The 23,527-nt window shown below is 46.1% G+C and overlaps 1 protein-coding gene and 2 non-coding genes across 3 annotated transcripts in view; all 3 read left to right on the plus strand.

Annotated features, from left to right (window-relative positions):
* Nucleotides 1-312: 312 nt before the first annotated feature.
* On the plus strand, nt 313-384 carry Trnam-cau (transfer RNA methionine (anticodon CAU)). The gene has a single exon. It is a non-coding gene; the product is annotated as a tRNA-Met (tRNA).
* A 337-nt stretch (nt 385-721) lies between these two features.
* Nucleotides 722-794, plus strand: Trnav-cac (transfer RNA valine (anticodon CAC)). Its single transcript has one exon. It is a non-coding gene; the product is annotated as a tRNA-Val (tRNA).
* Nucleotides 795-3,466: 2,672 nt separating this feature from the next.
* LOC119463816 (CCAAT/enhancer-binding protein zeta-like) overlaps nt 3,467-23,527 on the plus strand; it is a 45,106-nt gene continuing 25,045 nt past the window's right edge. The window contains 7 exon segments of the mRNA XM_037724639.2: nt 3,467-3,718; nt 5,060-5,171; nt 6,885-7,076; nt 10,194-10,261; nt 11,428-11,631; nt 17,767-17,964; nt 22,937-23,200. Coding sequence (XP_037580567.1) covers nt 3,494-3,718; nt 5,060-5,171; nt 6,885-7,076; nt 10,194-10,261; nt 11,428-11,631; nt 17,767-17,964; nt 22,937-23,200 — 1,263 coding nt within the window. The 5' untranslated portion in view covers nt 3,467-3,493.

The raw sequence follows: 23,527 nt of genomic DNA on the forward strand, positions 1-23,527 counted from the left end.
TGAATCAAGGAGAAGTACGGAGAAGGAAACGCAATCGCAGGCAGGAGCTGCGGTAAATATCAAGAACGTCACATCAGCTGGGCCGAGCAGCCCACGATGACTCTAGCCGATAGGGAGCTGCCATGTTTGTTTACGTGAGATGGACGGAAAAATAGCTGGGAACGGGTGCATTGTTTGTTTTGTTTGATAAGGCGCACTGATGATAACTGGTACAAGGGTAGATGATGTGATATAACAACGATGAAAGCTGAACAGAACAATGTGAACTGAGACTGTATATAAAAGCGGCTTTAAAAGGGGAACTCGGCACTTAGCAGAGTGGCGCAGTGGAAGCGTGCTGGGCCCATAACCCAGAGGTCCGTGGATCGAAACCACGCTCTGCTACAATTTTTTTCCTTTCTGCTAATTTTTTTTTTTTTTTTTTTTACCAAAACTTGCTTTCTTAGAAGTTTTTACCAAACTTGCTTAGAAGGCAAATAAGACTGCGTGCTCCTTAATAACGTAACTGCAACAAAGGTTTTAGCTTACTGCAGTGTAAACGGGGACGCGTGTGTTGCGATACATCTGTTACCATACATCTGTACCAAACGTAGGAAGCAGACTTTTCTCTGACGGCATGCGAACGAGACTTCTAATCACGTCAGCAAAAGACAACCGCTCTTGTTGCAGTGTTTGCGTGGATTTTGTTTACTACGTGTCGTAGCACTCCGTACTCCAACCCGTTTCCGTGGTGTAGTGGTTATCACGTGCGCCTCACACGCGCAAGGTCCCCGGTTCGATCCCGGGCGGAAACAGATTTTTTTTTTTCTTTCTTATTTTTTATTATTTCTTTATTTTTTTAATTTTCCCGCGGTATAATTAGCATTATAGTTTCTGCATCTGATGGAAAAATATTTTCTCGCTACTTCGTGGTAAGTAGATAGCTGATCGCATTTTGAGCGATTCCTTCTCCACTTGTCTGTTTCATTGCTGAATGGTTGGTTATTTGCATTATTTCTTTTTTTTTTTTTAATTCGCAGTTTGCAAAAGAGGACATCTGCCGCATGCATCAATAAATGGCGTTGCGGGGCGGCTAATTTCGACAAACGCTCGAGAAGATAAAATTAACTTATACAGGGGGCTGCATATTTGACTGCGTGTGTTCGAAAAAGGTTTGCGCTCACCATGTACTGCGTTGTTCTTGCTGAAATCTTGCAGAAGGATCGCATTTTGGAGTCTACGTCGTTCAGTGTAGCACTCGCTAATGTTAATTGCCTGGTATTTTTAAAGAAAAAGTGTGAATTGTATTGCGCTTATATGGATGAGAGCTGCTGCCGCGATATAAGCAAAGAAGTGATCGTCAGGCTGGGGCTTCTTGGCGAATATATATATATATATATATATATATATATATATATATATATATATATATATATGTGTGTGTGTGTGTGTGTGTGTGTGTGTGTGTGTGTGTGTGTGTGTGTGTGTGTGTGTGTGTGTGTGTGTGTGTGTGTGTAATCGGTTTCAGAGCTACTGCTTCAGGCGTGCGGTATGTTCAGAGGCAGCAAAGATGGCCTATATACAGGGTGTTTCAGCGAACACTTCCAAAAAATTCTAAAGGTTGCCTGTGGCAGATAGCACAATTCTCGTTCATGAGCTGGTCTACTCGGAGAGGCAGACATTACTTGCACAAATAACTGAAATGCATGATCGATTAATTAACAAAATGTCACTAAGTTTATAACTAATTACCTTACGGCAGATATTGCAATATAGAAATTCTAGCCCTGGGGGTCGCAAGGCGCGGATCCACTTGGAAAGAATTCTCAGGATGACACCAGTTTCGAGATACAGTCGAACCTGGATATATCGAATCTGAAGGGGACCACAAAAATGTTCGATATATAGGTAATTCCATATATTGAATAAGAATTTTACACAAAAATTCTCAAGGGGATTTTACTGCTGTTCGTTATACGCAATAATTCGTTATATGTGGGTTCGATATATCCGGGATCGACTGTATTAATTCCCTGACTTTGCGGAGAAATGCATTGGCGTTCCAGCTACTTCCTTAACAAAACGTCTGTTTATGCATTGAAGCACACAAGTAACTAAAACGCCAATGCATTTCTCCGCAAAATTCGGGAATCAATCTCGACACTGGTGTCATCCTGAAAATTCGTTCCAAGTGGATCCGCCTTGCGAACTCCACGGCTAGAATTCGTAATTTGCAATATGGGTCATAAGGTAATTAGTTAAAAACTTAAGCAGCGAATTTTTGTTAATTGGTCGATAATGCATTTGCATTTTTGTGCAAGTCATGTCTGCCTCTTCGAGTAGACCAGCTCATGGACTAGAATTTTGCTATCTGCATACCTTTAATAATTTTCTTAAGTGTTCGCTGAAACACCCTGTATAATATTCCCTAGCGAGAAGAGCCCCGCATGACGCCATATAATTAGCACATCAGAGTATACTATAGCGTTGTGAGTGTTCGTTCTTGGGGCCTTGATGCGATGTAATCCAGACTGCTCATTTCCGCTTTGTGAAAAGGCTAGACCACGGAAAAGCGAGTATGCAAACCTAGCTTGTCTGAAACACGATCGATGCTAATTATGGAATGACGTTATAATTTTTACCACTTTATATATAGCTTACTTCACCATATCGCTTCTGCGGATTCCCACTACTACATGTGATGCAAGTTTTGGTTCACTTCAAAGTTAATTGTCACATTTATAGAATTTGAGTTTGGGCGGTCAGGTTAGAGTGTACTAGAATACTAGTGTACTAGGTATTCTAGTACACTGTAGTCAGGTTGACGTACGCAGCTCGATCACGCCAACGAATGAGGTGATGCATTTCCGATCGCGATCGAGCACCATATGGATCAAATAATTCATCGCGATCGATTGGCTCCTTTCCGCAGCTTGCACAAATGATACAATCACAGTCGAGAAATTCGATCACCATTGGACTCGATTGCGATCGAATGTATGCACTGCGTGACTGACACCCGTGAATCATATGCATCGTCATCGAGCCCAATTGGGATCAAATTTCCTGATCGCGTTTGGCTCCATTGCGTAGGGGGGCCAATCGTGCTTCAGAAATTTTATCCCAATCGGGCTTGACCGCGATATCGAAAGCGTACCGTGTGACACCAGTACGTATGACGCCTTCAATTACAACTATAGTGAACTAGAATATACTAGTACAGTGTCTAGAATGTAAGTATGTTCTAGGCACTGTAATACTAGTTCACTATAACTACAGCGTTATCCGTTCCATCAGTTGCACGATTGTGAAGAAACTAATGCGGCTAATTCAACTCGCGTCAAAGAAAGTTAAACTCAGTGAATGTGACGTTATTTAATTGAAGCATTACTTCGTTTTTGTGGCATTATTACAGGGGTTCTGGCCGCACTGGAGACAACAATCCGAGGCTGCGCTGTATTTTCGATAAAGTCAGCCTGCCCACGACAATCACGTCTGGCAACGCAGAGCAACAATGGCTGCGCCCATTACGATGGCTGACGACGTGCAGTCAAGTGACGCTGGGCGTAGAAAGCGTCAAAAGGAAAGCTTACCCAGACCTAAGATCTTCAAAAAGACAAATGCAAAGTTCCATACCAATGTGTCGAAGCCGACGTTCTGCGGTGAGACCAGTGAGGCTTCGGAAGCCGTCAAGTTCAACCAGATGCTCGTCAAGCCGAACAAGAAGTGGTACGAGCAGGTAAGCATGTCGTATGTCCTCGTGTTTGCAGCTGACGCAAAACTCTTTTCGTTCCTCAGTAAAACGGCTCCCAGGTTGTCTCTACGTTTCTGTTGATTAGCTAACGTAGGAATTACGGGCAATGCGGATAGCCGGTCCTAGAGGATCACGTCTACCGTCAGTGAATATCTTTAGAAAGCATGGATATCACCGACGGATTACTGTCACGACAACGAGAACAATTTGCGTCATTTACACGCAAATCTCTCTTGGCACTGGTAGGTATTACATAGTCATCGTCGGAGACTAGCACGTTGTCCTATCAACACAACATCAAGATTGTTTTAAGGTCGCGTGTGCTTGAAAGCCGTGTGGTTGCAGTTTCCTGTTCAATTATGACCAACGTTGCTGGCTTAAAGTTTCATTTGGTACCAACGCAACCTTAACGCTACTTTTCTCATTTAGCATATCTTGGTTTATCGCTTATTATCTCCGAAGTTGTGTCACTTCCTAAACTGCGAAGCCTGTTACTTCCCAGGCAGTAGTGGAATTCCTTGTTCTTTGCGGGAATTCGTTGTTCTTTGAGGACTACCAAACACACCCTTAAAATGACAACGCCAATAATTCGAAGCCGAAGTGGCTGTTCACGATGTCACGACGTCCTAGCAGGAAAAAGTCATGTACCGAGCGTGATTAAATGTCGAGGCTGCAGCGTTTGAGCAAGTTTTATTTCCTACTCCTTCCTGTTCAAGCCACTGAATTAGACATCGTCACAGTTGCCTGTAGTGCACCATTCGAAATAGAGGCTACGCTGGGCGCTTTGAAGCTTTTTCGGTGTCCATTAGCTGCAGTTGCAGCAGTATTACTCGTAAAAAAAAAAAAAAAATGCCCTTACAAAGTTTTTGTTTTGAGGGAATACTGCAGACGCGCTGGTGGTGCCTTCTTGTGGCACTATTTTAACCTTGGCGACATAATCGTTAACATAAATTTTCTTTGTTATTTTTCCTTGGTGGACGGCCTCACACAGACCAGAAATGTTTCAAGCACTTGGTGGTTAAACAAAATGCCACATGGTGTCGTTACAAGTCTGCTGTTGCCGTTCATGTCGCTGGTCTTCTGGTAATATTTGAAGGTAAAGGGTAATACTTTATCGTGCAGTTCACCAGTTCACAGGATTCAGCTCTTTTATACCACACCTGTTTTTTTTGTAAGGCGCTCAAGAAGGTGCTGGACTATGAACATTGTAAGGCGAGCGGAAATAGTATTGGTGTACCGGCACACTGTATCAGCAGTTCATAATGTCTGTGGAGTTTCTACATCGTTGTCACTGATGCGAGCTTTTCGATCCTTTGACCTATGCAGCTTCCAGAAGGGGACTCCACAACAGTACCGGACAACCCTCCCGAACTGGTCTCGGCCAAGCGCAAGTTGGCGGAAGCCCTATTTGAACATGACAAGGCACTTTACAAGAAGCGTAAGCACACTGCCATTGGCACTTGGTCGGAAATTGGCAAATTATTACTTAAAAAAAAAAAAGAAGGGAGATGCAACAACTGTTTTTAAGATGAAATAGAGCGTAACACAAGGGTGGTTAAACTACAGCTACCAAGCTTTATATGGGTCTGCACATGGTTTGCAGAGGGTTGCCTGGTTGTTTTGTACAATATAAACAAGTGCAACATTGTGCTAGCTTTTGCTGAAATCGGTAGTTTTTTCTAACTTATGCACCTGCCATCGTTGGAGACTAAATGAGCGCTCTTTAGAAAGACAAGCCCCAATGTTTAGTTAGTGGCTCTTGAGCAGTCGACTGAACTCCTGTGCGTCTATTTGAATGTGGGTGCGCCTCGCTGTTCCTGGAATAAGGGTGGTCAAGCACATGCATTGTGCTACTGCAGAGGTTGCATCACTTCTTGGGGAATCTGTGTGGTTTGAACTTGTAGAACCATGGCGGCACCACCTACTTACAACCATAGCCACATGATAGATATGATATATGGACTATTCAAGAATGCAGCTGTGAACTTGCCACTTCTTAACTCAAAGAAAAGGAATTGCCAGTGAGCTATGTTGACTCATTTCTGTAACATTACGATGAAGGTTAACTCTTTACCAACATAATGTTGCGTCCTTGTAAACAAGTTTGTCTTCATTGCTAAAAGACAAGGAGAGCTGCCAACAGTCTTGTAAGGATTTCTATGTTTTCCTACCTGTGATCACACGATATGGCTTCAGTGTTATTCAGATGTGGCCTTTTGATGCAGTGAAACATTTTGTGATTATTTTGCCTTAGAAATACTCGTGCCCCTGTTCGAATGTTTTGCCAGTGTCAAGAAGTTCCAACATGTCATATGCCTGTTTCATATCCCTGGGCTACTGCATGAACATTTGTCTGAATAGCATGGCAGTCAGTTGCGACACAACAATGGGAGCGTACAGTTCTTGTTGACATGGTAAACAGGCACATCTGCGTCGTTGCTTTGATGTTGGTGAAAAGTTTTGCCTCAATGTTGAGGCAAAAACCTGTCACTGATATTCAAGCAACGACATAAGTGTGCATGTTCAACATTTCCACAAGACCTGGCCTTCGTAAGAAGTGGAACTACAACGAGAACAAGCACACACATATGTGTGCGTAATGCTTATGCATGGGAATGCAGTTGTGGTCATTTATTACATCTGTTTTGTGTGGAAGGTCGTTACCAACACACAGTCAGTTTCATCTTCACAGAAGGCTCTGCTTTTAATGTGAAGCACTATGGCTCATTCCAGGCACTGCCTCGCCTGATTTTGGCCTCTTCAATAAAAAAAAAAATATATATATATATATATATATATATATATATATATCCTCTCGAGGCACTGTGTCCAGAATTGTGCATGCCAAGATGGCGCATCAAAGGCAGACACACTGATGAAAATAATGGTACATCTTGAAACACTTCTGGTTGTACCTGTCCTGCAAGTGTGAATGATATCTGTAAAGTGATATAGTAAAATGAGTTGGAAGGTAGACGGCTTGGTGTATGCTCTCTGTGTCAGTGTCATCACGTAGTGGGTTTACTTCTTACAGTGTTCTTCACAATGTTTTACATCAGGACTTTTTTTTTTTTTCAAGGGGCTGTATAACTGTACCACCTACAGGATTACAGGACCTCACGGATCTAACATGCTCGCTGTTCTTTCACAGATGGGGAGTCACGGGCGCGTGCCTCAGATATGCGGTGGGTGCGAACTGTGCTGGCAAAAGGCGTGCTCGCCGACAAGGTGGCTGCCCACACGCTGTTGATTCAGGAGAGCCCCCTGCACAACCTGGCGAGCGTGGATGCGTTGCTGGCCATGGTAACACCGAAGGGAAAGAAGGAGTGTCTCCTCGCAATGGGTGAGCCGTAAGCGTCATGCTATGTTTGAGTGCAAGGTGCTCGATAGGCCCTGGTCTCTTTACACTTTATTCTCAATAGCGTAACAATGGTTGACGCAAAAGTTTAGTTTTGACGACAGTGATGCGTTAGAGTTACATTATAGGTTCTCGCATGGAGCCAGAGTTGCGTGTCTGTTTTCTGTGCGCCGCTCGCGCAGCCATTCGTGAAGTCCTGTCATGTGCAGCTCCAAAGTTCAGCAGAGAAGCCAACTCTACAAACGCACTGCTTACATTGTGCTTGCTGCAACACTGACAAGAGCACCTACACTTTAAGTACTGTTCGTCGTATTCACTTCTCTCATTAAATAATCTTGCCTTGGAGTTAGCCATATTCTAGATATACATAGAATTGTAGTTGGTGCTTTGCAAAACTAGAACTGCGCCAGTTCGTTGTGTTGCTATTGGAGACAAGCTTACAAATGTTTCCCTGTTGTAATCTGCCTCGTTTCCAGTGTGATTTAGTGCAGAGATGACCGTTGTTGGCATCCTTCCTCTAAATCATTTTACATTTAATTACGTTGTTTACTTGTTCTATTCCTTGTAACGATGCACAACTCATGACAATGCCTGTGCAAAGGATAGTTGCACCATCTATTGCCAGGTAAAGACGCCATAGATACAGAGACTAGCTGTATAGCGCATGGTATGCCATTGAATATTGTCAATCACTTTCTTTAAGGAGGTCAAGTTTATGTGTGCAATCAGTAATTGTTATCTGATCATTACTATAGTAATAGCGATGGACAATAAAGCGTCAGAGCTTGTTTTGATACTCATTAGCCGGGCCCCAGCAAGCACGAGGAGTGGCTTTTCCACATAAACGAGGGTCACAGCATGGCGGACCGTCGCTTAACTTTGCTCACTGTGGGACCATATACAGTAACTCTAGTGATGAGGTGAGAAACGGGTCAGCCAGTGTATATCATCCATAATGAAGCCCAGGCCACGACTTCACCTCTGTAGTGAATCTATATCTGCTTTGGAGGCTAGGCGCGTATGCGCCACCACGCTGAGGTTCACGACAGATGGGTGATTGCTCCTTCTGCCCAAGCTCTGAGTTTTCCTTGGAAAATCTCTGTTGCCATGGCTGAGTACAGTCATGGGACGTGTTTGTGACTGAGATAAGCCGCTTGAGAGGAAAAATAACTGTAGCGCCTCTCCCATCTTTCGCTTTCTCTTCTTGCCTGCTTAGCACGGACGATCTGTTGACAGGAGATCAGACTTCTTTTCATATTGTGTATGTTGGGCACCCTGATTGCATGTGATCAGATGTTGCTGTTGTACAAGGTGTGTTAAAAAAAAAACTGAACTTTTGAAATAGCGCGCCGACCGGCAGGGGGAGCGCGCTGTGGCTACTGAGCGCATGTAGCGGCAGGTTTAGACAACAAACTGCCATTTGCCGCGTTTCGCTCTGGCTGTTAGTTGGCGAGCTACAGCAGCTGAAATGAGCACATGAACAAGCTACTCTTCGGATTGCTGCCAAAGTGACAATGAAGGAATTGGAAGAACAGGATGTGTGTGGGTCACTGGGTAGCCCGTGCAACAGCCTACCTGGGTCACCAGGTAGCCCGTGGTCGAATGGCCAGCGCATCAGGCTGCTGTGCTGAGATAACAGGTTTTGAAACCAACCATGGGGCCAACTTGGGTCACTGAGTATGTTCTTCTTTCTGGGGTTTTATGTGCCAAAAGCAGTTCTGATTGTGAGGCACGTAGTATGTGGCGATGTGTATGTATGTGCCAGTCTTCAATGAAACTCCAACATGGCCAACATGGGTCATTGTAGATATGGGAGTGGGTAGGTACCGCTGTTTGAAGAAACTTTGACGTTGAGTTGGAGCGCAGGATATGTGCCAGCAGGTGTGTGATGCTCTTCAATGAGTATCTGTGGTTCCAACTTGACTAGCTAGGTAGTATTTCTCACTGGAAATGTGCCACACTACAATGACGAAAAAAAATCCCTTAAATTTCTCCTATGCTGAGCGGATTCGAACCCACGCCACAATTGTTCTTCAAGGACAGCAGCCCAACACTTTAGCAGGCTAGCCCACAAATGCCCTGGGTATGTGCCGCTTTTCAATGAACATCTTTGGTTCCAATGCTTTAACGAGCTGCGCCATGAATGCACTGGGTACGTGCCGCTCTTCAATGAATCTCTCGCCAACTTGGGTTACTGACAATGTGCCCCTGGCTGTGTGGCAAGCGAGGAAACAATCGTCAGCGTTCGCAGGCACCGGTGCGCCGTGCTTCTCGTCTCGGATGGACTTCTCGGCAGTGCCGCTTGATGGCGCAGCGAGTCCAGAAAGAAGAGCGTGACACGAAGCCCGGTTATCACATGATGCATTGCTCAGCGTTCACACGCGCCGGTGCGCCATGTATTTTGGAGGCCACATGTCTGCTTTGTGGTAGTTCTGGTAGATGGCGCCGAGTGTTCTTATGGATGCTCGAAAGAGGAATGCCGCTGTAGAACACACCTCACGTATAACATGTTTCGATGGTGGCAATACATTGTCGCTATATTGATTCAATACTAAATGAATTAGCGTCGACAGCTGTCGGTGAGATGGGTTCTGCTGAGATTTTTTCTAATACGTATCAATGAGGTTCTACTGCAGTTTACAAACAACAAAGGAGTGCCTCTTGTAGGTTGGCATTTCTTTAACTGTGAGAATTGTGTCTGAGTATTTGGAAGAGACCCTTCTGAAAAAAAAAAGGGGGGGGGGGGTAGTTCTGAAAGGGTGATTCATGGAATTGTGTGAACTGGGACTGTATTAACGCTCTTCTTTACCTGTGGGATGGCATATACAGCCTCTACTACATATTATGACATGACACCGTATGTAAGATGGTCGGCTTGAAAGGGCAGTCTATAGTTGCTTCAAAACTGCGACATATTTAATACCATAAACGTATGAGCAGGTTTTTGCTGTTCTGGTAAGGATACCATAGTGAATGTTTGCATAAAACTGTACTTAACATGAGTGTTAATAATGTGACTGTTGCACATACACATATGCTGTAATGTGTGCATGCATGTATGTATGTATACAATGTATACACATTTCCTGTTGGTGCTTCCAGATGCCCTGAGGGACCTGTTCCTCTCTGATCTCCTCGTACCCGATAAGAAGTTGAAGACCTTTTGTCAGGTGAGAACGTGTCGGAGTATTCGGAGCAGAATTAACGCCTGCCAAACTTTTGGCTAAGAGGCACGGTGGACAGCTTCTGCCGTTCAGCGCACCAGTTTGTCGGCCCGATTCCTGCATTTGAGTGGGGGCAGAATGCAAGAATACTCATGTACCTAGCATTCGTGGATGTACCCAGCTGGTCAATGTTAACCCAGGAGCTCTTTGCAACGGCACTCTCTCATAGCCCCTGTTTTTCTGTGGGGCATCAGAAGCCAATTTCAGCATTTTCAAATCTTGTGCAAATTGTTGTAGGTCTCTCTTTTTATGTTCATTATTACACTGTTAATCAACTGAAGATTGTCTAGTGAATTCGACGGTACGGTGCTAATCACTAGATTGCGGGATCAAATCCCAGCCAAGGCGGCTGCATTTCGATGGAGGCGAAATGCAAAAAGGCCCGTGTACCATGCATTGGGTACACGATAAAGAACCCCAGGTGGTCAGAAATAATCCGGAGTTTCCCACTACGGCAGTGCCTCATAAGCGTAAAACCCCAGAATATAATTTTTAATTAAAGATTGTGTGCAATTTATGTCGCCCTGATAAGTTAATGCAACTCTCTTAATAGTAAACTATACTTATTAACAAACTGCATCCTTCATTATCCGATTGCCTGGTTTGTTATTGTTTTTTTATCATTATGTATTAATTTACCGACCTGTCAGTCATTGAGAGTCAATGTCTTCCCTTATGCAATTTCTTTGGGCCCTTAATTAAGGTGGAGATAAATAAATTGAAATTTTGGAGCATGTAAAAAGCGTGTTTCGACTAGTTGAATATAGAGCAGCTCCCGTGCAAAATTTTATGTTTGAAATGGGAGTGGGTGCATCATGAAAAGCTTGCAAAAAAAGACATTTTTGATACCAAAACTAAAAAAATAATAATAAAACACACCACCATTAAAACTCGCTGTAAATGTTGCAGAATCCAGCTATTGAGAGAACTAGTCCGGCTGCTCAACATGATTTCCAAGATTAGGTGGTGCCCGTAACACACTGAAAATCTCAGAGGTGATACCAAATTATTTCAGGAGAAGTGTCACTTTGAAATGATTGTGGCCTTCTGCCTGCCTTGTGACCACTTGATGTGTTCACGTCATGTGACCCACTGCCTACCAATGCACTCAGCGCCCCCTGGCGAGCCTGAATGGTAGTGGCCCGCTTGAGTCCCGGACGCTGCTCCTCTGGTACTTTGAGGACCTGCTGAAGCAGCGGTACGCGACGTTTCTGCAGTCTGTGGAGACAGTGTCCTTCGACCAGCTGGAGAAGCTCAAGCTGCGTGCAGTCACATGCATGTTCCATATGCTCACATATCACCCTGAGAAAGAACTGGTGAGTATTGCAGACAATTGAGGGTGGGGGGGGGGGCAATTAAGATAGAATTATACTCTACATAGCAGGCAATGCAAGGCAAAAGCTTGAGAGACTTATCTCACTCTGCATTTGCCAACCACAAATGGTACGTCACATAGGAAAGACAGACATAAGTTATGCAATTCGATGTAATGTGAAGTCTCGCACCTTTATGTAGCCAGAATATGACACTGTTACACGGATGGCATTGCTGATTTGCAACGATTTACCATCGAATGAGCGGAGCGACTCGTTGTTGTGACCAATGGTCTCGAGCCCGAGTGTTTTGCTGGTGCCCCCCTGACCAAACCATACTATGTCGCATACTGGATGCACAAAGGTGTGCAAATTATATCCGATTTGATGTGACCTTACGTCCACAAGATGTACTTGTAAAATGTAAAGTAGTTATAGTAAAACGCCAGTGATACGTTCATGGCTGGTACGAATTTCGGTGTGATATGAATTCGTAACATTCCCTGGCCAAAATACATTGCTCTTAATATGAAAAACATAAGCTATTATGAATGCGTTGCCGCGCCGCTGCTGCTCATACAGATGCATGAGCAACAGCAGCGGCGGCGGGGGCCGAGCCAGTGGAGCGACCGGCACAGCGGGACCTGGTCGGTATCCATAGTCGCCAAGCAACCGGCTACGTCATGTGGCTGTGCAATTTCTCATTGGTTTTCTGTCGAGTAGACTGGGCCATATCACAGTCTAGCTGATGCTTTGACCAGAGAGAAAGACGATGAAGACGGCTGCACCAACGACTGCGGCAGCAGCCACGATGGCTAAAACGCTCTCTGCATTCGACGTGCTGAGGCATTCAGTGGTGTGCAAAAACATTCGCGAGATCATGTGTGCGCACTTTTATGCCTTCCAGAAGGCGATCATTGACAATTTGGGCAAGAAGAAAACACACACGGATAGTAGAACCCCGTTGATACGTTTTTCAAGGGACCGCCCAAAAAAAAGTCGCTGTTTTGCTCGAAAGGTGAAGTAATGACTGCGATAGCAAATTAGTAGACGGCTGTACGAAGTAAGAATAGTAGTTTTATCGGCTGTATAAATTTGTTAACATTCGCTTACTACCTAAATTAACAAGCGCGGTGTTGCGCGCACAGGTAAACACAAACCCATCTCGCTCGATGACCGCGGGAATTCACTGTCAGAACGCTGTAGTAAAAGGAAGCGCGGCAGCAGCACCGAGCGAATTGACCTTCGCAATGTCTCTCGCTTCAAAGCGAACTGAACGTCGAAAGCGCACCGCATACTAAGCTATCCGGCACTAAGCGCACTTTATCAACATCACAGATTGTTTTGGAAATGAGGCCCGTGCGGGCGCGCACTTTGCGACGTTGCAGATCACTTTCAAGATACGGCGCCCATGCGGCCGCATCGTATGGGTAGGGTGGCTAGCCACCTTAGTATTGGCAACGCACTGGTCACTTGTTGCAACGCGCAAGCTGGCTGCACCGCTAAATTTACGTGACCGCCACATTGAAACTCAACGTAAAATGCAGGAAAATTACAGATTGGAATCAATGTAGAATAGAGGTCGGGACCGCGAAAACGTGACATAGCAGCCGGGAAAATGCAGCAGCAAGGAACGTATCAACGGGGTCCCACTTTTAGTAATTTTTTCTGCTAAAAATAAATTCATTTTTTTGCTTGATTTTGTGTACATTTTGATGATACGAATTTTGGGTGATATGAATATTTCATGTGACCCCGCAAGATTGTATCACCCGAGATTTTACTCTTTTCCGTAATAAAAGTGTTGCTGATAAAAAAAATTGCAGATACCACACTGCAAAGGGCGCAGAGTGAGACTTCTATGACATCACTATATTCGTACAGTATTTTTTGTGCGTATAGCCCACTACAAGAATGCAAGAAATTTAACGGTAAAGTTGGGGTTCGGGTTATACAGTCGAACGCACTTATAACGATCCCAGATATAACTATTTATCGGTTATAACAACCACATTTCAGTGCATTTACGATTTTCCGACTCTCCCTATAAAAACTGCTTTCAGATATAACGAACATTTTTTAAATCGCTGTACTGCTACAACGAACACTTCGAACGCGGTTATGGTAAAATGAGGGCACATGCGAAGTGCCGAAACACGGCAGCGCACTCCCCACTGCAGTCCAACCGCAACAATGATACGGCCTTTGAGATGAGGGAGCAACTGCCTCGTTTGGATTTCTGAAGCCACGAAGAAGGTCATGCCATGGTGAAGCATTTTCAAACAGCATAAGCCGCAAGGAGTGGGCTGTGCGCTGGTGCTATATCGGATGCCACGCCGCCGTCACTTTTATTCTTGCGCAATTGTCTGTGTGGCAAGATGTCCATTACACCTGTTTTGAGGATTTGGAATGACCATCTATGTCTTTACATCATGGGAACAACGGCCGTTTAAGCGTTCCTGTCGACTCGGCATGAATTGGCGAGAGCGCTGCACCACGCACTGCCGCCACGCCATGTTGCAAAGGGTCGGTGGTTACTACACCATTATCAGGAAATCACGGTTCGGCAGCGCTTCGTTTACGCGTTGCCGATTGCTGATAATGGTTCACAGTGATGTTTTACCTTTCGAATATCGAATTTTTTTTGCCCGAAGCGACAAATATACCGTAATTTTACGGATCTTGTGTGGCTGAAGCGCAGTTATAATGCTGAGACCATGATATCCGAGACCTTCGCAGAATGGTGGCATGCCACAGTAGTTTCCGAAGTTTACGCTTCTGGTTAACTAGAAACCTTTGCTCTCCTTTGCAGAATACAGTCGTGTCCCGCTGGTAGCAAAATATTTATCACAACCTCTCGAGCAAAAAATTGCGGCTGGCTTGCAGTTTTGAAATTACAGATGATTGGAACCGTGCGCCATTTTGAAAGAGTTGCACGCCGCCGCATTTCATTCTTTAGATGGCCGTTTCTAATGGAAGATTGCAGCTAGGTGCGGGAATGCACCGGGAACAAAAATGACACCGAAAATCTGGTTTTCGGAGCAAAGTTATGCCGAATTATAACAGCTGACTCCAGCTTCAGTGCAGTTAATTCTTTTTAGCATCTTTAAGGGCAAATTTATGTATAACGAACTACTGACATAACGACCACTTTTCGCGGAACTATCGAGTTCGTTATAAACGGGTTCGGACTGTATGTGAATTTCACCTTGAAGTGCGGCTTCATGACAGTGTAATGTGCACTGCCGTGAAGTTGCACTTCAAGTGGAAATTCACATATAATCTGCTGCTGTGAAGCCACACCTTTTCACCAGGTTTTCTGCCATTTAGTTTTTTTATCTCAGGGGAAAGAGCTGCTGACCAAAGATACGACGTGGACGAGTCTTGCATCCGTGAACAGAGACCTTTTGCAAGGATTTTCGCATATGCAGTTATTTCCACGGGTTATACTTGCAAGTTTTTTATCCTGGCTGTTGTAATTGGGGGTGCAGGGTATACATGAGGATGGGTTATAAGCGGAAAAAAACGGTAGCTTTCACAGCTGCTATGTATGAAACCGATTATAGATCAGCCGGCATATTAGAATACAGTTAAACCTGGATATAACGAAATTGACAAATTCCCGAAAAACTTCGTTACAAAGAGGATTTTGTTATATGCAGGTTCGGCACGAAAATTCGAAAAGTAAACGTTTACCGTATTTACTCGATTCTAACGCGCCCTCAATTGTAACGCGCACCCGTTTTCCGTTTTCGTCGAAGCACTCATCCTCGGAATGTCGCACCAGGTACCGGATGCGTGGACGCGTGTAGTTTCGCACAAGCGCGAGGCATCGGAAACGAAGAGCGAGCGTCACGATGGCGTCGTATAGTGTTAAAGTAGAACCTCGCTGTTACGTTTCCGGGGGCTGCGTTTTCGCGGCTGTTACGTCGTTTTCGACCGGTCCCGGCACAGCTCCCTTAGAAATCAATGCATTGGTAACCCCGCTGTTGCGTCGCAACTGTGGACCGTTCCCGCATCATACGTTGCGAACTGCCACCCCGCGCCGGCCCGAGCGCCCATTTTGACTTTTCACGTCGCTTGGCTTGGTGGCTTGACGATGGCATTGGCCGCCCAAAGTGCCGGGGGCGACAACTGTGACGTATTTTCGGTTTCCACCAGCAAAAGTATGGCCCTTGAGATCCGTATTTGCTATATAAAGATGGTGTCCATGACGCGTTGTGGCCCTAAAATTGATTTTGACTCATAGTTATTCCGTATATAAGGGTACGGCCACGCTAGCGGCAAAAAAAAAAAAAAAAAAAAAAAAAAAAAAAACGCGCGCATCATGCAGCGAGCGGGAGCGGCAAGTTGCCGCGCGTCAGCGCCTCTCCGCGAGGCCACCGTGGCACGCGCGTCTCGCCGCGCGGCAGCGCGATGAGATCTCCCGCGCTCTCCGAACGGGCGAGCAACACCGCGAGCGCTCGTTGTTTCATGCGAGAGACGACGATCGTCGATTGAAAACCCGGCCCGGACCGGCGGCGTTCCGGTTGTGATGGCTCCGTGACGTCACCCTCGTCGCTCTTGATTGGTTCTTCATCTCGCGGCACGCGGCATTTGCCGCAGAACCCATTTCGCGCGGCACGGCGCAAGACCCCCGATTCCTGCCGCTTTTGCCGCGCACGGCATGACGCGTTGCCGCGCGTTTTTGCTGCGTGTTTTTGCCGCTAGCGTGGCCGGTACCTAAAGTCCAAGGGCGATAACGCAGTCGCCGCGCGCCGTATGCTGTATGTGCGAGTGAAAACGTGCGAGGGGAGCCGACCACGGCGTCTAAATCGCGCGCGCGCAAGAAAAGCAGGGAGGAAGCGCGCCTTCTTCCGTTGCGCTCGAGGCACCGGCGAGGGAGCGAGGGGAGAGGGATAGCGGGCGGTGCGCGGTCGCGCAGGCCGTATCTTGAAAGCGATCTGCGTTGGGGCAAAGTCTAGAGGTGCGTCGGCGGCTCGTAGCTTTTTGCGTGCTGTGTGTTCTCGGCGCTCAGTTTGCGTTGAAGCGATAGACAACAGCACGAAGGTCACTTCGCTCGCTTCTCCAGCGGCGCTTCCACACGCCGCCAGCGTTTGACAGCGCGTGTCCGCGCTCATCGAGTCTGATGTGCCACAGCGTGTACCAGCGCGTCGGCAACATTAGCTGGAAAAGGAGAGAGTGCCGGCTTGGCGGGCTGGGCCAGCTGAAGCAAGCGGCAGGATCAGATTTCAATGAAGGGAGGGGGAAAGGTGAGGCCCGCGGCGAAGATCGCCGGGTCGAGGGTTGCAGGGCCGCCTCGCACACGCACGCACACGTGCGCTCGCTTCGCATTCCATCCGGCGGAGAAGGTGCTTCCGGTTGCTGCTCGCGCAAAAATGACAAAATTTGGGGCGAAATCTCTAGGTGGTCGGAGGGGGAAATTCGTTATATCGAGGGGGTCTCCCGCTGCCACTTCGTTACGTAGAGGTCTCAAATACATGTGCTTCTATGGGGTAACGGCGGGGAATCGAAAAACTTCGTTATATCCAGGAATTCGTTATATGGAGGTTCGTTATAAGCAGGTTTAACTGTATTTTAATTAGGAAGCAAACATAAGTGTCCATTTCATTTGCAGTGGTACCATGAAGTTATTTATGAAGTAAATTATGACTCCAAGCATAGAAAATGGGATTTATGAAACCCCATGTCGCAGGGCCAGTTCTGCTCTTTCCTCAAGTTCCTCAACGGCAGATGGCGTGCCGCTGTGTGATGGCATGAAATGCAAAGTTTGTTGGCAACCTGTCTAGTCGAGAAAATACATGCTGCCCAATAGAGGATACCGAACTGCTGACCAAAATATAGTAGTAAATTAAATGATGCTGTAGCTCCTGTACGAGAGCCTTGTTTCATTACAGGTTCGATGGGAGCCTTGTGGGAACAAGGTCCTCATACGGGAGCCAGAGTGAAATCAAACTTGCGGCCCTTTTAGTCAGTGCTTCGCTTGGTGTCTTTGGACAACATGGCAGCAGATGGAGACACCAGCGCAGCTGTACTCTGATACATCTTAAACAAATGCAGGAAGCGTCTGCGCTGTGCTAAAACCCTGTGGTACTTCTAGCATATCATTCTTTTCTCGGTCCACTTTGCCTTTTTCAGTTCCTACTGGAACGACTGATCAACAAACTGGGTGATCGCATGCACTCAGTTGCCTCACGGGTGGCCCACCACCTGACGCAGCTGACCAACCACCATCCGCGCATGAAGGGCGCCGTACTGACCGAAGTGGACCGGTTTGTCTACCGCCCCAACGTGGCACCAAAGGCCCAGTACTACTCCCTCTGCTTTCTCAGCCAGGTGGGTGCAGTTTGGGGCAGTTTGGGGCTTCTGCCAGGGGCAAGGTTTAATTGAGCAGTGAAACGTTGACAGGGATCTATAACAGTGTGGCGGAACGAGATGTTTTTCGTTCTGGGTTTTCGTTTCGTTCCACTGAAAAAAGTTCCGTGCTGGTTCCGCTCCGCAAGAAAAAAAAAATATGATCCGTAACGGTTCATAACGGTTTTGGTTTGCAGGCAAAAATTTTCGAAGCAATGGAACGATAAAAGCAGATTAATTTTTCTCAATAAGTGATTCTGAGGTCATGCTCAGTCTCAGAAGCAACACGTCATCGAGTGTACTCATCGTAATTAAAGACCACTGTTCTGATAAAACGTACTTAAACGAACACAAACGAAGGATAAAACTTCGGTAACAAAGCGTTGTACCAGTAGAAAATGAAACGATAAGCTCTTAGCGCGCAAGCCCTGGGTTTTGCTACAATGCTCATCTGCTAGCAGCAGGATTAGATTAGTGGAGCACTTGACCGGCTATCGCTTGCACTATGCCTGCCAGAGATACGCGCTAATTCTGACGTTGCCTGACTTAGGTTGTTTTGGATTGCTGACTTTCCCCTTGAACCGAAAACCAATAAAAAATATTTCAGTTGCACTCTGAAACAAAAATAATAAATAACGTTTCGGTTACGTTTTCGTTCTGGTCAAAAATGTCGTTTTGTTTCGTTTTTGTTCTCATTCCATTTCAACACCTTGATCTATAACACACGTTGCAGTGATGGTTGGTTTACTTCTGTAAAATAATTACGAGTTATGATTGACAAACATTAGCGTTCAACCTACCAATCATTTTGAAAAATATTTTGAGTACTGAGTAGCTCTTCTGGCTGCAATGCCTATAAATCTGATTCCCGAAAACGGGTATAACAAGAGAGTTGTATTTAAAGCTGCTCGCTTAAGGGGGGACGCGGGGATCAGATCGCGAAAATCACGAGAAAAATCGGTTTTTGGAAACCCCGCATTTCGTTATCTGCAACGCCTAATCTACGCTGTATCAAAATGATTTGGCTGAAAACGCGCTAAAAGTGCCCGAAAAAAATTAATTTGTCAGTGCGCAGGGCGAGAAAACAGCTTTAAATCGCGCAAAATCACCGCCGTTCGCGGAGCCATATCTCGTATTTCCCGCCACCGAGCGCCGCCATCTTGGTATCGTTCGAAAGCTCAAAGTTTCGCCGTTCCGCTTCTCAATTCGTCGGTCCTCGCCATCTTGTAACAAACGCACAAACACAAAAGAAGCGCGGGTCTGCTGGAGGTAGTCACACGGGCCCTCCGATGAAAGCGGGCCTCCGATTGGCTGCCGTGGTGAAAGGCGTCTTCCCATTGGTTACTGCTGCGGCAGCGAGCAAGATGGCTACCGCAGTTGTCTGCTTCGCAAACCATGCCGGCGTCTTCACTTGACATGCAGAATTCGTATTTCTGAGAGCGCCCAGTTTAGTTATGGATCGTCGCTTGTTGGAGATGAAAGTTTGGACGAAGCACGCCTTCGGAATACGGAAGCGCAAGCCTCCTACGGTGAGAAAAATACGGCGATTAGCGGGAGAAGCGGAGGAGCACCCGACTGAACGTGCCGCGCTACCTTGCACCGTGGATTATGTGCCGCGCTATCTTGCACCGTCTGACTCAAGCAGCGAAACCGACAATTGCCCTGTGCCATCGGTACCGACAACGCAGTCGACGGAAGACGCGCCAATGGAAGCTCCCGTGCCTCGGTGTACGGCCGCGCGAATCAGCCGAGATCGTATCGACGCGGGTCGAAGGTCACCATCGCCGACAAAGACGGTGTACTTAGTTTGGTGCATCGTGCAACACGGACACGCCGCCTCCGAGCGAGCCCCAACCGTCGACGAGCTACAGTGTGATAACCGAAGATTCACCGGACAAATAGTCGCCCGAACGGCGCACGATTCAGACGCGTTTCGTGTCAGCGGTGACGGCAGAATCGCGAGCATGCAGCGTGCGCGACTCCCTTCGCGCGATGTCCACAACTGAACGGAAGTTCAATTTGATGGACTAGCCAGGCTATGAAATTTTCAAAGCCCACCAAACGAAGAGGCAAAGGTGCAAGAAGATGCTTGGCAGCACTGATGCCAAAAATTACCGCCCTGCTGCGTTCTAATAAACCTGCACTGCTTGCAAAACTTTGCGGGTTGTTTTCTCAATAGAGTTTTTTTTGTTGGTCACCTCGCTCGTGGAAAGCATAGCACAATGGCTGGACCGATTTTGGTCCAGTTTGTTTTGCTGTGATCCATAAACTGTGCTGCACATCAAGACAGTCTTGAAATGTTCATTTATTTTTCCATTATTTAATTATTTCAGAATAACTACATGGCTCTATGCAGTGAAACACAAGTCACATGCATGTCATATCGAGTGAAAAATTATGAGGGCAGTAAAAAAAAAAATCTAACACTGTCTTGATATAGATTAGACATTTGGGCAAACATACACAGTATTCCCAGTTCCGTACCATGTTTCGTTACTGTGCCAGGCTTTCCACGAGCAAGGAACTTGTAAACTTTTGTAAATTCTTATAAAACAAAAACTAATGAAGATATCTTAATGAAATTTTAGATTTGCCTCTCTATTGCAATGTACAGCGTGTGTGCCAAATTTCAGCCCTTTCTGTCAAGAAACAAAAAAGTTATTTTTCATCCCCTCCTCCCCTCTTAAGTCTCACAGAGAAGGGGTCACGAGCTGAAAGTCCGTGATATTTCTTTTTGAAGCGACACTTTTTGCAATTTTTTTTTGTCAGGTCAAGAAGAGATTTGAGCATTTTGTCGCCCTGTATTGTTAATACAGTTCAACTCGGGTTAATTCAGTTTTTCAGTTAAAGTCCAACCCCGCCCAATTTTCTGGCCTGCAACCGTACATTTCCATGTTCCCAAACTTGCATTATTTTGATCCTCAAATTAGCCTTCGCTGTATAGTTAGAACTTGACTGGTCAGCACACATGTGCCTGACCCCAATAGCGACCCCGGTAGCAACTAAAATAGTGCCAGCGTCTGTTTTCATGGTGCTTAGGGTACAGTCAATGCGTCGAACGCACATCATCTCCCGTCGCGAACACCCATTTTCGGCTGGCCCCAGGAACATTGTAAAACGAGATAGGCAGCTCAAGATGAATTATTGCAGTAGTTAACCAATTCTAACATGCACATAATTTTTATTCAGGAAAATTCGTCAGAAAATTACTTGCACGATGGAGTCCCATACGAAACCAAACCAAAACGTTGTTTACGGCATTCGCATCAACCTCCCGTGAGAAGAAGCCTAGCCAGGGTCATTGCCATCAAGCATTGCCAAATGCCATTGGCAGGGCATTCTAGGGGGAAATTTTGACGTCTCCACTCGGCGCGAATTGCGGCACTAGACGCCGACACACGTCATGTTGGTGTTGCCCGAGCAACAACCCAAGCTGCGCTGTATCATTTTCTGTTGTGTAGTGTTTTAATGGGATACCAAAACCTAATTAAGCTGGTGGCCAAAGCAAAACATGGCGCTCACTTTGTGCCGCTTGCAGCAGGGACCGGCTGCATGTTTGGGTCATCACCTATTAAAAGTGTGAACTATGCTCCCAACACGCTGTGAAACAGATAAAGATGCTTATCGCATTAGGGTTGGCAGTGATAGCTGTGAGCGCAACGACTCACGAGGACGTTTGCTGTTACCGGAAAGGAAAACCGAGTGCGTGTACAGTGGGGAAGCTGCAGTGGTGGGCACCTAGCACTTGTTTGTCCGTGCCTTGCGCCTTTTCTTGTTAACATGTGATCCAGCAGCCAAAAACCGTATCACATGATCGCAGTTTGGCAATTTTCTGAACGTTGGTGCTGAAAGATAGTGTTTTCTGGGAATGTATTAACCAATAAAAAAGAACCGTAAATGTATTCCCGCATTCATTGTGTTTGCAATTGCAAACATTGGTCTTGGGAAACCGTACATAACGGGATCATATCAGCGAGGTTTTTACTATATGTACTTGTTTCTAATGTGCCCTTGATTGAAATGCATAGCTGATTTGTCATGATCAAGAATAGACAACGCTGTCTTGATTGTAACACACACCACAGTTTACATACTTGGAAAAATGCAAAGTGCAATACCCTTCATTGTTCCCTCACCCGATTTTCATGTTAAGAGAGAGAAATAGTATAGCGATTTGTTCTTGCTCAGAAAAAAGAACATGTAGAGCTATGATGTCACAGGAGGTGTGATTTGGATAGGGTGCCTGGATGGGGAGAGGGAGCGCATTGAGGCGCCCGCAATTTGGACACCAGCAATTGGTGGTGTCCAATGATGGCAAGCTTTCAGCGCTCGCACTGCAGCAAAGCACGACCTTCGAGATTGTGGGGTGGGATTTGGAGCCTACCTTTTTCAATGCGAGAGCATTTGTTTGGCTACCCTACCCCACTTTGGTCTGTCTATCTCGGTTCGATATGATGACGACGTAAAACAAATTAAAAAATAATCTAGCCCCTACGAGGAATCAAACCTGGGCCTGCAGCGTATACTCGGCGCTACGCCAATAGATGAGAAGGAGCGCGGAATACATTCGGTGGTAGAGTGAAAGAACGCCTCCACTGTCTTGCCATCACGATATCGTCGCGCACATGCGGCTCATGCATTGAGGGTTAGGAGGTCTCCGTGACGTGCAGTGCGTTTGGCTGCAAAAGCAATGAAGCCAAATGAACGCTCCTCTCAGCTGGTTGTAATGGATGTTGAATAAAGTATATGTGCCTGTGCGAATCACCCTTTCTTAACTGAGACGATCATCATAGATGGGTTGTGCGAAAAAGTTCGGCAGTTTTGATTTTTTACTCGATTTCATTACGCATGCCATATTTTAGTGAGTTTTACCAGAAAGAAAGCTTGTGTTAAGATAGAGTAGTAGATATGGTAGTTTTCATGCTTCTCACTCCCGGTGCTCCTGTTGGTGCAGCTCCTTCTCTCGGACAACGATGTGTCGCTGGCCCGTTCACTGGTGTCCTTCTACTTCACCTTCTTCAAGAAGTGCGTCCAGCGCTCCAAGGTGGCGGACGCTCGCACCATGAAGGTGCTGCTCACGGGCGTCAACCGAGCATTCCCCTACGCTCGAGCAAGTGATGCCGAGGGATTGCCGGACGACCAAGTGAACCTCATGTTCCGTCTCGTCCACCTCACCGACTTCAACATCGCGGTGCAGGCGCTCACCCTGCTATTCCAGGTTGGTGGGCGATCATTTAAGCTGGATGTACATAGCACTTCTTAACACTTTTTTAACACCGTGTTTTCGCCGCTTATAGTTCTCGTTGAAGCGAGAGGCAGCACGTAAGTCAATTCACTCGCGGCTGCTGCCGCGCTTACTCACTCCAGGCACTTTGACAGCGAGTTTCCGCGGTCATCGAGCGAGATGTGTTCATGTTTGCTTTTGTGCACGTGACACTATGCTTGTTAGTGTAGTTAGTAAGCGAATGTTTACAAGTTTATACAGCCGATAGAACTACTATCCTTACTTCATATAGCTGTCTACTAATTTTCTATCTCAATTGAT

This window comes from Dermacentor silvarum, chromosome 9 (genome assembly GCF_013339745.2).
Source record: "Dermacentor silvarum isolate Dsil-2018 chromosome 9, BIME_Dsil_1.4, whole genome shotgun sequence".
In the NCBI taxonomy this organism is placed as follows: Eukaryota; Metazoa; Arthropoda; class Arachnida; order Ixodida; family Ixodidae; genus Dermacentor; species Dermacentor silvarum.